Here is a 15,930-nt window from a genome sequence, read left to right as displayed (position 1 = left end):
TCTACTAAACTTTATAAAATATCTCATTTACTTTTAAGATATCTTAATGTTTTTGATAGTTTATAACTTTTATAACATATATTATTAAAGAAAGTGTATAAGATATTTCATATATCTTATAAGATATCTCATAAAATTTATTAAATATCTTGTTTAACATACAAGATATCTTATAAAGTTTATGAGATATCTTATACAGTTTATAAGTTTTTTGAAAGTGGAGAAAGTTAATTTCCACTCAATACTTATTTTTTTAAAGATGTCAATATACAAACACTGGAGTCATCAGAAAATCACACATTGTTGTAATTCAGAATAATAAAAAATAGATAAAAACTTTTTAAAATGACAAATTTTTAACGTAAACAGTTTAGAAAAACTGCTAATTTATAAATATCTACAAATAAATATGGGAAATCATCGTATAACAGACATAGAGGAAATACCAACATAGGAGTTATTGCCCTTGACAACATCTTTTTTTTAAAACCCTAATTATCTAAGGAAAATATAAACTTTTTCACAAGCAAAAGTTTACCAGTTTTTTTTTCCATTTTATCCCATGAATAAAATTATCCTGAAAGATATATTTCTGTCATGCGCTGAGTTTAATTCAATAAAGATTTTTGCAAATGAATGCACCAAAGTGCAATTATATATATAGAGTGATACGCTGAAGTCAGTTGGTTTGCAAAACTGTATGGACAGTGTTTTGGTACACACTGTACCATCCATGTGTTGTTTCACCAAAACATCAATGCAAAATGATAATAATAATAACACTTCAATATCATTTTAATTGTCGTGTTATCAAACACAAAATTGTCAAAGGTGAAATTGCATAGAATGTTTTGCATTATAGCATACCCTCTAACCCCCTGGAATTTATTATGTGTACATCACAAGTAACAAATGATCATGAATTACAGCATGTTTGGGCAAAGTAGATATGTAATAGAGTGGTTATTTATAGTCATATAGGGCACTATTTAAATAAATATTATTATTATTATATGTACTTTGCTGTTTTCATAGTCCTCAACAGTGCAAACCTTGCCCTTGCAGTCATCCATGTCAATCTTAATCACCCGTGCCTTCCTCCAATATCCCAAAGACATTGATGCCAACAGAAAGAACCTTCATTGGGGCAAACTGACATCATATTTCTTCGGTTTGAGTTTTAAAAAGACGTTATGAATGACGTCATAATAACTTGACTTCACTCTACCCAGCATCATCGGACTTTGGAGTGTCAAGACCATCGCAGTTTGGCGTGGTGCACCTATAAATGAAGGGTATTCACCAGACCATCACACTTTGGTCTATTGTGTCCACATAGGAGAGGGACAATCGCACTTTGGCATGATTCTGGCGTCTGTAACGTCAACAAACCATCGCACCACTTTCGCGCAGACCATCACCCATTGGTGCAGACCATTGCACTTATATATAGATATAAATCCAACAACACCTGATACCTAGAAGTGTTGGAAATCCACATACTGGATACAAGGTCATTAAATTTTTTTTAATAAAAAGCACTGATATGACCGACAACACGAACAATTCAAAATGTCCTAGGAACGACCTGTCCCTTCCTGAGGACAAATGAAAAAGTTCATATATAAATTTATATAAATTTATTTGGATCATGCAAATGTAACTGTTTCAAGATCACAGCAAAATCCTCTATCAAATTTTATTGTTAAAAATAAACTTTTACCATTACAATAATCTTTTTGATAAATTTCAAAAATTTTATATCGGTAAATATTTTCCATTTCGCTCTGTTCATTGATGTATTCAAACAATGCTATCTTATTGCCCACCTTTGGCAATAAATACAGTGTAACCTTTGTGCCCAGTAAAGTATTCAGTTAACTAAAGGACTCAGATTGCAGAGATTTTGGATATTTGGCATCCTCCATTAATGGCAGTAGTTCCTAGGTGGAGAAGACCTTAATAGAGTACAATAGAATTCATTCTGCACATTCTGAAAAGTTAAAAAAAGCATGAAAGTTTTAAGACAGAAACACCAGATAAACAGGGAGGGCAGCATCATCGTAAACCATGGTTTTGAGTCCACACACTCTCCCTCAAATGATGGAGAGAATCGATGAGAATCACCTGTTGGTACAGTGTAACCAACGCTGGAAGAGCTGATGACATAGAAATACATTTTTTCTATCAACATCAAAGTTACCACTTGATTTCAAAGAAATATTGGTAGAACTATTTCAGGTCTATATTTAAAATTCAATACATTTCAATCTCTGTCTTTTCTTCTAAATTGTTTTGCGAAGTCTGGATTATATTGTGAGTTATATTTTTGCCGTCTCTGTGGTTCCTCTGCCGGCTCAGTCTCTATTTTCTCCCCTCTGTGTTTGGCAAGCAGCTGAGCTGTTCTCTGTTTTTCCTCCACTTCCCTTTTTAATCTTTCTGCCCTAAGCTGTTCAATAGAGGGTTTAGTTTTCTGTTGTACCATTGATGCATCAGATGCATGTTTCTTTCCTGTTTTCTCTTTGTCATGTTTGTGTTTTTTCTTCTTGTGCTTTTTATGCTGTAAATAAAATTATTTTTAAAAATTTCACCTAACGTACAGCATATACATGTACTTGCATATTAATGCTCATCTGCTTTTTTTCTGCTATATGAGCAAGTAAAAATGTGCATTAGTTAGACTTCAACAGTTACATTATAAACCAGCAAATATGCGGAATTTACTTATAAAACTTACAGTGCAAAGAATAATATTAAGAGCTATTGTTTAAGAAATAAAATAATATGCCTCCCTCTGGAAGAGGGGAGACAATAATTAAGGTTACAGTACAACCCCGCATAAGAAGAGCAACACTGCATATCCTAACGTGAATCTTCACCTTTTCATTTCCTTCCTTTCCATTCTTCTTATCAAGATAACTTTTCATCTGATGAATGGGATCTAAATGATCCTGCAGCTTTCTCTTCTTTTCTCGTCTATAAACATAAAATAGTTTATGAATGCATGAATCTCCCTCATCTAATAACTTTGGTCTATTCATACAATATGGTATGACAGAACACTACTTCAACTCATTTAAATTCATGGACTCCATATTTCTAAGTACAGTATCTACAGCATTTCTAAGTTCATTATTAACAGCATTTCTAAGTACAATATTTACAGCATTTCTAAGTACAGCATTTCTAAGGTCATTATTTACATCATTTCTAAGTACAATATTTACAGCATTTCTAAGTACAGTATTTACGGCTGTAAAAGTAAAGATGCTGACCTCTTTTGTCTTTCATAATCATTGTCCTCTTCTTCTTCCTCCTCGTGTTTCCTCTTTCTCTGGTTATACCAGGCTGCTGTAGGTAAAAAGAACGAAATCCATGTAGACAGCAGAAACCAACTGATTTAGGAGCACAAGATGCGTACATATTGAAAAGCGTTACCTAAACTACATATACTAATTATAGGGTGTCCCATGCATTAAACAGTCAAGCTATTCATCCCTCATAGAGACATTTAATACAGATACATGTACGCTGCTGACACTGGAAATTTATAAACCTGGTACATGTATCAAATAATTTAAAGCCAACATATCTTGAGTACAAGACGACATTGGAGTCATGATTCTTTCGTATATTGCTTTCAGTCTACCTATGTTAATAATGGAGTGATCCACTATATGTTTAACTTATTAATAAATACATAGTAAACCTGAAATCACAGATCAAGAGACAGATATCATTTTGAGTAAGTTTAAAAGAAGTAAAATAATTATTACTGAAGATATATTGCAGAAGTTATTTCCATAGATGTAATCTAGCTCTAAGACATTCATGCAGTAAATATGTCATTATGTTTAATAACTAAAGGGAGCAAACTCCTAATACAGGAGGTTTTAGTATCCCATAACAGCCAAAAATTATTTACATGAGTGCATACAGATGTATATCATCACCCAATAATACAATGAACCTTTCTAAAATGAAATGAAATACATGTATGTGGATCAGACAACATCTGAGAGACAACTGGTATGCATTAAAGGAACAACTTTCATTTTTGAAAATACATGACTGAGCGTATGAACGACGACACTCATACTGTTATACTTCATGAAGTGTATTAGTGCTTCATTTTCAAAAAATTAATTTTTATATTCACATTCTACTTTCACTTCTGTTGGAATACACAAGATCGCGACTACTTTTTCCGTCTTGGTTTTAAATTTTACTTTCTCCTTTCAAAGTCTCACGAGACCCAGAATATGCGAGAATTTGGGCATGTTGGTAAATAATACCAGTTCTGCAACTTTTGTCATGATCGATTCACCTGATTTTAACAATGGTGCACTATCATTGCATTGCAGTATCCTGTAGTAATGATTCAAGAAAGAAACAAAATACGCAGAAATATCCACAAATGATAGATTTTAATGGAAATGTGGTTGATTTTTTCCCACTGCTGTCAGCCAGGAAATTCCCAAAGCTGAGAAGAGCTTGCGTCAAAACATATATCTTCACGAGCCAAATTCAGGAGTTCATTTTTCCTGTATCCAGACGTTTTTACACACCTTTCATTTAATAATGCTTTTAATTGTGGAAAGTATGGGTTAAATCGTCTTCCGATACCCAAGATCGACACGCTTTTCTGGACTTCTTTACAAGAGAGTTCCGCTAACTCGATATTTACGATCTTGCATATTCCCAGCCATTAAAATAGACATACTATATTTATCAATGTCCACATGTATGCACATTGTTCACAACTGCATCACATTCATTTAAGAAATGAACATCACTTATGGGCTGTTCATGGTCAATATGAACGGATTTGGATTTGAGGCAAATTCTGTGAATCGCGCTAGCGATTCACAGAGAATTTGCCTCAAATCCAAATCCGTTCATATTGACCATGAACAGCTCAAAAGTGATGTTCATTTCTTATATTTATATTCCTTAAAGGGACTGGTTCACGATTTTTGATAAAAATATTTTTCATTTTTTGATGTTAAACATTAGAAATATAACTCATTTAATGTTGACAGCCAAAATTTTGACCTTCTGAATGCATGAATGAAAGCAATATTTTAGCCTTAAATATGTGTTATGTAAACAAAGACGAGTCTTTTTATGTAAACAAACAAACAAGTGAAATATTGATTTTGTAATATAATGCATCTTAATTTTGCATAGTCACAAATTTTAACTTTTAGATGACACATTTCAACCAAAAAATGCTTGAAAAATGAAAGATATAATAATGCTTAGATCGATATCCATTTCTTTTGAAAATTCCGTAAACAATAACATATCGCAATCTTTGTTTACAAAACAAATAATAAACTCTCTAAAATGAGCTTCTGTGATGATGTATAACCTGAATTTTTATGTGAACTCTTTCAAACACATTATACAGTAGATTTTGATCATTAAAAGTGAAAAACAAAATTTAAGGTAAAATCGTGAATCAGTCCCTTTAACTAAAACACCGTTTGTTTACATTACTTCTATTTTGTTGCATAAAACGAACTCCTAGCCTCTGTCACAGTTATTGTGACGTACTTCAACACATAGACATTACGTCACATTTCGTCTCACCCTGCCTTTTATCAACATTGCAAGGTGCACCATATTTTGGAGGTAGGAGACCGCAAGATTGGGATGATAATCCACGTAAGTTTACAATCTTAATCCAAAGGTGTGACTTGCGAGATCTTTGTAACAGATGTTCTATTTTTTTCAAACCATTACGCTCTCTCAGTCGCGTGCTTTAAGCTAGTTCATAATCCGTTCATAGTCAATGTGAACGGATTGTGTCGCGCGCTGAAATTGGTTGGTTCATAGAGAAAAATGTGATTTGCAATATAAATATAAAGAAATGGCTATCATTACAATTGGTAAAGACATCGAAGACAAAAAATTGGAATTGTAAGCATTTTGAAATACATGTAGCACATAAATCTGGAAACAGGATTTATTCTAAAACACTGCCGCAGATATTTGGTGTTTAAATGTCCTACCATATACATAAAGTAATGAACATCTACACAAGAAAAGTTAAACTGCATATCTTCGAGAAGACAAATACCTGAGGTTTCGTTTGAACTTTGACCTAAATACGTCAGAATGCCAACTTTTTTCTCCCACTCCTCTTGTTCTGCTTTCTTCTCTGCTTCATGTTCAGCATTTTTTCTGTTTGTCTCAATCATCTACAAAACAAGAGAATACAGTACCTCTACAAAACAAGAGAATACAATATCTGTCTGACTCAATCATCTACAAAACAAGAGAATACAATATCTGTCTGTCTCAATCATCTACAAAACAAGAGAATACAATATCTGTCTGACTCAATCATCTACAAAACAAAGGAAAAACAATATCTGTCTGATTCAATCATCTACACAAGAGAATACAATATCTGTCTGACTCAATCATCTACAAAACAAGAGAATACAGTACCTCTACAAAACAAGAGAATACAATATCTGTCTGTCTCAATCATCTACAAAACAATAGAATACAATATCTGTCTGACTCAATCATCTACAAAACAAAGGAAAAACAATATCTGTCTGTCTCAATCATCTACAAAACAATAGAATACAATATCTGTCTGACTCAATCATCTACAAAACAAGAGAAAACAATATCTGTCTGTCTCAATCATCTACAAAACAAGAGAATACAATATCTGTCTGACTCAATCATCTACAAAACAAGAGAATACAATATCTGTCTGTCTCAATCATCTACAAAACAAAGGAAAAACAATATCTGTCTGACTCAATCATCTACAAAACAAGAGAATACAATATCTGTCTGTCTCAATCATCTACAAAACAAGAGAATACAATATCTGTCTGACTCAATCATCTACAAAACAAAGGAAAAACAATATCTGTCTGATTCAATCATCTACAAAACAAGAGAATACAATATCTGTCTGACTCAATCATCTACAAAACAAGAGAATACAATATCTGTCTGATTCAATCATCTACAAAACAAAGGAAAAACAATATCTGTCTGACTCAATCATCTACAAAACAAGAGAATACAATATCTGTCTGATTCAATCATCTACAAAACAAGAGAATACAATATCTGTCTGTCTCAATCATCTACAAAACAAAGGAAAAACAATATCTGTCTAATATAATCATCTACACAAGAGAATACAATATCTGTCTGTCTCAATCATCTACAAAACAAGAGAATACAATATCTGTCTGTCTCCATCATCTACAAAACAATAGAATACAATATCTGTCTGTCTCAATCATCTACAAAACAAGAGAATACAATATCTGTCTGACTCAATCATCTACAAAACAAGAGAATACAATATCTGTCTGACTCAATCATCTACAAAACAAGAGAATACAATATCTGTTGGCCCACCTGTTTTCACAACATTTACTAAACATTTCATTTCAACTATTAGCATTTATATACATGTATATATAATACACTGTTATACATGAACTAATATTCCACTCCAGAAAACTTGTTTTAACTACTGTATAGGGGGAAAATAAATTGCTTTGGAAATTTTTGCTATATTCGCAGTCTAGACAAATCCGCGAATTTAAGAAACCATGAATATTTTTATTATTCTTTAATACAAAATGTGTTTTTTTTTTTAAAAAAAAAAGGGGGGGGGTTATAGTGATTCGAATCCACAAATTTATGAACCAGCAAATGTGTCTAAAATTAAAACACCGCAAAAATTACAACCCGTGAAATTATTTCCCTATACAGTACTTCACATGATGCACTGCAATCATGAACATTACATCCTAATGATTATGGTTTGAATGTAAGATTACCCCATCTGTTTCTTTGAAGAAGTTAATATGTCTGCCTGCATAGATATTGTCTGTTACAGCATCTGTCCCATAACTTGACCCTGGTACATCCTTGCTTTCCACTGATTTCACGGTATCCAACTTCTCCACATCTTTTCCTGCATCTTTCAAATGTTTTCTTGACTTTTTTCTCAAGAATTCTGTCCTAGCTTCTTGTTCCTGTATAGTTAGAAATAAATTTAATAAAATCACTTGAAGGTGTATGTTCATGTTATACTCTGCATTCTAAAATCTGGCAATACATTTTTCATAAAATCCCTATAAAAGTAGATTAGATTGAAACTAGTCAACTGACTCTGACAGACGGGAAGGACCCCACAGAGAACTCATTTCATGTGTATACATGTATATGTAAATACAAATATATTTACATTCACTGTGTCTTCTGCTTAATTTCTATTGAAATCCCTTTCTTGTCATTTGCATCTATGAGAAGACATATTTTGTTTCAATCTAGTTAGATAAATTTTTTGGGGTGTAGTCTGTCTACATGCAATCTAGTAGATGAGCGGATCATAGGATCTAATTTTAATTAGATTGGTCTGCATGTGAATGTATACATTCCATGAACTCCACGGCCTAAGTGTACTAATGATGCAGAATTAATTAAATGTTTGTAATGACAGAGAGGTCTGGAGTGTTCATGTTCTTTTCAAAACTTGCACTTCAATATTTAAATGCAGGATCAACAGTAACGAGTTACTGCCTTTGTATAAAATATGAAAGCATAGAGTGTAATAAAAATAGTGGGGTGGTCTGCAGTAACCTTGACACCTTTGACCTCATGACCCTAAAATCTGTTAACAGAAGCGTGTTCAGCAGAGTGGGCGCCCACAAACATTCCCATTATAATCCTTTGGTGCTAGAGGTGAGCTCTTGTGAGCACCCGCTCTACTGAACAGGCTTCTGGCCTGGAGGTTATAAAACTTTTATCATACTCATACTCAAACTCAGCCATTTTTGTTTTGGGTATAACTCTGAGCAAGCTTTGAAACATACTCGAAAAATCTTGAGCATGTACTCCATTTGAGAGTGAGAATGATTTTATAAAAGTTTTATAACCTTCGCTTTTGAGTATGTGTACGATTTAGAGAACATAGTTTGAGTCTGAGTATGAGAATGTGCTCAAAAAAGTTTTATAACCTCCAGGCCTGGTTTCTTTCTTTAATGATCAACTACCCTTGAATAAAATATGAAAGCTTTGTGTTGAATGCTATTTGAGATATCACCCCACAATAAGTGATGATGGACAGACGGGTAGACAATTTGATTCATATGAGGCTCCCATGTCAATTTCAATGTCAGACCCTAAATATTTCATTATTCTTCAATAGATTTATTTGTATGATATAGGTAATCCTTACAGCAAGTGCAATTTTGCGTTGTCGCTCCTTCTCTTCAAGAGCTGCTTTCTCTTCATCTCGTCGAACTCTTTGTATGTTGTCCTTATTGCGAACATGCCAGCTGAAAGGAAGATCATGGTTTCAGTCAAGAAAACTTGGCCATATTTTATTTCAGCTTCAAGATACAGTGTAATTATTAACCCTACTAGTAGATAAAAAAAATAATCATATAAATAAAGCTATAGAGTCAGCAGGTGGTGGGTATATTGAAAAATCAGTAAATGACAGACAACAATTTTGAAAAAAACTTGGACCACAACAATCATTTGAGTCAACTTGTTCATACAGAGATATAAAGCCATAGATTTAGGAAACTTTAATTGTACAGCACAGCAGCAGCCTAGTGGTAAGGGCTCTTACTTCACAACCAGGAGATCCAGATTTAGTTTTTGATCCCTGTGCCACATCAAACCTTAGATATTTCAAAGGCATTGACTATTCCTTAGCTAGGTGCCAGCATTAAAAGTGAAAGTCATGGGCATTTCAGATGCCCTAAAAACAGGTCCTGTTTCATGGTAAGCATTGGATAGCTCCAAAACTCTAAGAAAAAACCCTGAGATAGACCAGAAAGCTACAGATCCAGTCCTTGTAAACACTTCTTTACAGTACAACCTGTCTGTGCACAATAGATCCAGTCCTTGTAAACACTTCTTTACAGTACAACCTGTCTGTGCACAATATATGCCTTATATCTCTGTATTTTAGGATTATCAAATAGCCTCCTTGAAAATTCAGCATCAAAAAGTTCTAAAATATTTTCTAACTCGATATATGACAAGTTATATACCTTCAAACTTCTATTAAACTCCATTTTAACTAAAATTGCTGACACAGATTCAATAAGTTCACCTTCTTATGAAGCAATGTTCAAATCCCTGGCACTGATTTTGACAGGTTGGGAACACTTCCCCTGTAGTGAGATCTCGCTAAAACATATGATTATCCCATTTTAGCGAGAGTAAATATATACCATGCAATCAAGAAAAATGCACAAGAGTGTGATATATTCATTGTCAATGTGTAACTGTTTCATGTGTAAAAGAAGAAAAAGTGCCAAGATGTCCAATAATCCGTTTTAGCGAAAAGATCTCGCGATGGGGAAAGTGTTCCCAACCTGTTCAATACTGCTGCTCTAAATATGTTACAAAGTGATGTAACTGGCAATGTCACAGGAATTTAGTCTTTTGTCGTTTTGACACAATCTATATGCAAACTGGTATTAATGTAGTATATTAGATCTCCCTATTATAATATATATACCAGTTTGCTCAGATTCATAGTGTTAAAACCCTGTGTCTAACGATGCACAGGAGTCGGCAGGTCTACAATGCAATCAACAACCACTGCACTGAGCACAGTGGTGGTTGTTTACATATTTTTCTAGACCTTTACGGCTTTAGTTACAGAGATAAAACTGAAGACTCCTGCGATCGATGTTAACCATAAACCGTGAATAACTGTGCATCTTATCAAATAACAATGAAAGATGATTTAGAATACCTTTTGTGGTGAAGAATATTCATTCTGATAATATAGCCTACACACTGTCGAATGGTAACGGGTGCGGGTGACCCACAAATCACAAATCGAAACAGTTACATTAATACCGGAATTCCGATCCCGATCAATTTATTCTTGCTCGATGCAACATTGCCAGCCGAAAGGAGATGGGTTTGTGTTGAAATTGTTTAAAAGCTGTAACATGTTCTTATATTTATTTTTAAAGAATTTTTATTGTATTGTCTTAGGAAATATGATATTTTTCACATATAGCAAATCATGATAACAAGATCTTGATGATATTTGGCTACTTTCCTTTTAATTTTAAACTACATACAAACTTCAGATCTATACATATAGGCCACAGGGGCATCTTATCCGTTCTGTTCTCTATCACACATATACAAATACACAGAAAACAGAGCAGAGAAGATGCTCCTGTGTATAGGCCTAACACGTTACCACATCAAATTTTTACCCTCCTTGGACTTCTTCAGCAGTTCAAGAAAAACATTAATTGTTATAGATCAATTAAAATTGTATTCATGTGATCTCATCATGCATCTTTCCAGTAGCTGAAGGGCACTAGATTTTGTTAGACTGGCCAATAAATTGTAGACTAGGCCTGTAAGACTATATAGGATATATAGGCGCTTATCCCCATTTTATATCGTAAATGAGGAATGATAGATCTATACATAGGTTTTCCCCTCTTAATACATGGTTTTATATTATAGAGGGGTAGACCTTCATCATTTACAAAATCAAATGGGATTAAAAGTGCATCTATCTTCAAAAGCCAAGGGTTTTCAGTCCATTCCACTCTGCCCCCGTTTATGGGCATCTTCGCTAGCCAAGGGTTTTCGGTCCACTCCGCTCCGGGCGGAGTGGACCGAAAACCCTTGGCTAGCGAAGATGGTTTATGGGTATAGCCATGGCTAGCGAAGATGGGGTGCATCCTGTTATTGGAAAGGAGAATATATATACATGGTGGGACTGGAAATCAAACCTAGGCTACAACCCCTGCTTTTCTAGTCAGAAGCTCCAACCTTTGACCTATTCAGGCCAATATCCACAGGCCACCGATTTTTTTACATTCATCCCTTCTAGATAGTTCAACCTCAAAGACAACACAAGTGCACCTCTGCCAGCTAGGACTACAACAATACGATAGATGTCTACACAATATATCTACATTTTATGTTGAATCATCAACCATATTAATGACTATACTCAATAAGGCTTGGCTACGGCACCATCTGTAGTACTGAGGAAAGGAGAAATTATAATTATGGCTGAACGCGGAAATTGAACCTGGGACGGTGGGACCCCTACATTACTAATTTTGAATGAACATGCACTGCTCTGAGATCCTATTATAAACATGGGAATATATGTACAGTAAACTAAAATATACATGATATGTGTCCAAAATGCTATAACTAATAGACCTAGTGAATTGAGAAATGACACATCAGAAATGATGATGAAGGATTTAATTCCATAGGCTTTAAAATATCATTGACAAAAAGCAGGATAATTAAGTGGGGTGACTAGAAAGGAAAATGTTACATGACTGGGATGAAGGGGTCCTGTGTTTGAATTCCTAGCTTTGATCCACTCCCAGACTACATTTGACCTAGCTGAAACTGACACATACATATGCTATAGTGTTGGATCCAAAATAAGAGATTAGCATCCAAAATAAGAGATTAGCATCCAAAAGCAGGTACTTTTCAGATAGAAAACTAGGTAATTATTTATAAGTAAACTATCTATATGGTTGTTTCCATTCATGGTAGTAGGTCATAATTTAATATATGTATCTTTTGTTGAAGTATCTTCAATTTAAAACATGTACATTTATGTCATTTATCAGAACAGAAATTGCATAATTCATAAAATTTTGGAAGGCCGGAGGTACTTGAGAAGGATAGAGAGGTGGTAGATATAGGCATACTAAATCCCGGAAGTAATTCATTTCAAAGAGCATGCAGTGCATTTAAAGCAATGATTTCCAGTATTAGGCTTATAATTATTGAAAGTACTCAACAAACACATGTCTTTTATCAGCTGATCATTAATGCATGTCTAATCTGGTCAATCAAAAAATCTCCATAAGAAATTGCTTTTTTAAAATTATTATTCAAAAGATCAATTCAGGGTAACAAAAGAAAAGACTTGTAGGGGAGAACAATTTTTCGGTTAAAGTCATGGATAAAATTAGGACTTGCTACAATTAAGATTACAATTATAGCTGTTTTTTGAGGTCAATACGATGATTTAGACACCTGAGGATTACAATATTCACCGAGCCCGAAGGTCGAGGTGAATATTGTACTTCGAAGGTGGCTTGCTTTAATTGTAAGTTTCAACGACCTATTTTTGGTCCTATGTGGAAAAAATAATTCCTTATGTTCACCTGGAATGTCTATTTTTGGTCCTATGTGGAAAAAATAATTCCTTATGTTCACCTGGAAGGTCACGTGCAGGTAAACATAACGCAGTATGATTTCTACATTGTTGGATCTCAGCCAATTAGAGAGCTAGGAATTATTCAATCATATTATAAAAACATTATTAAATCTCTGTATTTGACATACATGTAAAAAATATATGGTGAATGATAACTTTGTCTAAGTACATGTATATTGCATTATCAGTCTCTGACTGTAACAATATCATTCCTTAGTCTTATAATCAGCATATAGTACAGTATTGCTATAACTTCTAAATTTTTGAATAAGTCCCAGCTAGATTTGCATTTTCACTTGGTAATAATTCTCTAAAATGGACAGGGTCACAATGTATTCTTCCAATGATGGAAATAATTTTTTCCTCAGTATTTAGATTTCATATTTTTTCAAATTTGATGGAATGTTGAGTTTTAATAAGAAAAAAGAAATGTATGTCTGAATTTAGAACTTTTTTCCCTAATAGACCACTTAGGTGCACTTATTTATGGAAAACTGGAGTCGTCCAAGCAGCCCTTGTCTGTTGATTACCTTAGTGAGAACTTGAAAAAACCAAAAAGTGAAATAAGAGAATGTCTGCAGACTTTAAAGGACTGTGGCGTGATCAAGTCAAATGGCCAAGGTCTCTGGTCATTACCCGGTGAGACTGAGCCTGAAGATGATCTTTCTCTGGATGCTGAACGGTTTGGTGATGATTCTTTGTCAGTTCATGCTGACAGGTCAAGACAATATAGGGGCACATACCCAGAAGAAACCAGAGAGGCTCAAACACAACCCAAAGTTTTAAATGAGACTAGCAACTCACCAAGTAATTCATACGACACAGTTCCAAAAGTGCCTGATAGTTCATTACTGAGTTCACAATCCAGATCTCCTAACCAGTCAAGAGAATTATCATCCAGTGCTACAGATCTCAAAGTGCCAGGCAGTCAGTCATCAGATAGTGGTTACAGTCTAGCTGCGTACAGACAGAGGGAGGACAGGACAGGAATAACCCCCCATGTGACACTGTCTGGAACAGAGGAAGAAGGTATTAAAACAAAACTAGATTAAAAAAGGAATTCTGTACGTCTTATTTCATGTCAGTTTTTATATGATCGATTTTAATTTAACAGATTTGTCAAGACAGCTGCAGGCAACCAGTTTGAAAGAACCTGTTCAGAGATCAATTTCAGGTATTGTATTTACCAGTTGTCAGAAAACTAGTACACATATTTAGTAGACTCACTGTTAGAGAAATATATATAGGTTCCATACACTGTAAGTTAGTAACCTGATTTAATTTCTTACTTTTTTTTAATTTTCAAGAAATACATTTAAAGGCTTGCTGAATGTCTTATGAAAATTTAGAAAATAAATTAAGGAATGAGAGTTTGAGAAAACTGAGGTTACAAAACAAGTACATGATATAGGACCTGTTTCTTCCGTTATAGACTTGCAGTTTATTTTGTGGGGTTTTTTTTCCCTTCAACTGATGTCATCTCTATTGAAATATACATTTACATGTAATAGATGAAAGCGCTCTTATGATCTGTGACAATGAAATATACAAGAGAAAAGTTTGAAGATTGAAAAATTAAAATAACCAATCAGAAAGTGTCTCAGGTGTTTCATAACATGTTAATAAAACTCAACAAAACAACTGCACAGGGGTTGTGAAACAATATTGTTAATGGGAGAATACTCATAACTTGTGCATAATGTTTCTGTTAATAGAACTGTTTTTATTTCCTTCTGTGCAGTGTGTTGTGTGCCCCCTGTATTCAGGGGGAAATAACTTGTGCTGCACTGTGAATAATAGAATCCTTCATCAGTACAAGTGTGGGATAGGGAAATTCCACCGAGGAGACAAGATTCACAGTCTAGGACGAGACTTTGCCAAGTCCTAGACAGCAAATCTTGTCCCAGAGATGGAATTTCCCTATCCCACATGAATGAATAATGAAGGATTATTTTTCTCACATATTACCCACAGTTTAGTGCATAAATTTAAGAGCTTTGAAATATTCTAAATTATCAAAATCCTCATTTGAACTTCAATGCAAAAACTAATTAAAAAAAAAAAAGAAAGAGCATACCCAAAAATGGTTTACACTTTAATTGTAAACTGAAAAAAAACCAAGGTTGTCCACCAGAAAGCTATATACCCAAAAATGGTTTACACTTTAATTGTAAACTGGAAAAAAAAACCAAGGTTGTCCACCAGAAAGCTATATCAAATTGGAATTTGAAGAAAACAATACAAAATATTTTACTTCACCGTGTATCGTAAATCATAGAAAATGACGTCACAATCAAATGACGTCGCAGCAATGTGAGACAGAAAAATCTTGCATGGATAAAGTCAATCTCACACTGGTGATAATGCGATTGTACTCTTTCATGTATAAGACTAGGTGTCTGAATCTTTAGATGCATGCTAACAGTATTCATTGGTATTGGTGCAATGACATTAAACTCCTGTGTTGAATGGACTTGCTCTTTGTAACCAATTGTTAACCTATATATAGATCAATCCTAAAACAGGGCTACACATATACTACAGTCAAACATTGTTATCTCAAACTCGATGGGACTGAGAAAAAACTTTAAGATATCTGAGGATTCGAGATTTCGAGGGTAGATAATGAAAGAATAAGTGGTTGGGACTTCCGAATCGCTTTGATATATCCATGGTATTTGAGA

General features: G+C 34.0%; 2 protein-coding genes across 2 annotated transcripts in view; one reads left to right on the top strand and one right to left on the bottom strand.

Annotated features, from left to right (window-relative positions):
* Positions 1 to 1,625: 1,625 nt before the first annotated feature.
* LOC125683291 (leukocyte receptor cluster member 1 homolog) lies at positions 1,626 to 10,895 on the bottom strand. The gene is made up of 7 exons (XM_048924318.2): positions 10,772 to 10,895; positions 9,233 to 9,332; positions 7,830 to 8,027; positions 6,086 to 6,206; positions 3,276 to 3,351; positions 2,880 to 2,976; positions 1,626 to 2,560 (listed from the first exon to the last, which is right to left on the bottom strand). Exons 1-7 carry the CDS (start codon positions 10,792 to 10,794, stop codon positions 2,267 to 2,269), a joined length of 909 nt encoding a protein of 302 aa, XP_048780275.1. The 5' UTR covers positions 10,795 to 10,895; the 3' UTR covers positions 1,626 to 2,266.
* Positions 10,851 to 15,930, top strand: part of LOC125683285 (protein eyes shut-like) — a 21,493-nt gene continuing 16,413 nt past the window's right edge. Inside the window, exons 1-3 of the mRNA XM_048924281.2 lie at positions 10,851 to 10,942; positions 13,712 to 14,275; positions 14,361 to 14,420. Of these exons, the coding sequence (XP_048780238.2) occupies positions 10,939 to 10,942; positions 13,712 to 14,275; positions 14,361 to 14,420 (628 nt within the window). The 5' untranslated portion in view covers positions 10,851 to 10,938. The remainder of the gene's footprint in view (positions 10,943 to 13,711; positions 14,276 to 14,360; positions 14,421 to 15,930) is intronic.

The sequence above is a fragment of the Ostrea edulis genome, chromosome 1 (assembly GCF_947568905.1).
Source record: "Ostrea edulis chromosome 1, xbOstEdul1.1, whole genome shotgun sequence".
Taxonomy (NCBI): domain Eukaryota; kingdom Metazoa; phylum Mollusca; class Bivalvia; order Ostreida; family Ostreidae; genus Ostrea; species Ostrea edulis.
This window is presented reverse-complemented; position numbering and strand designations above follow the sequence as displayed.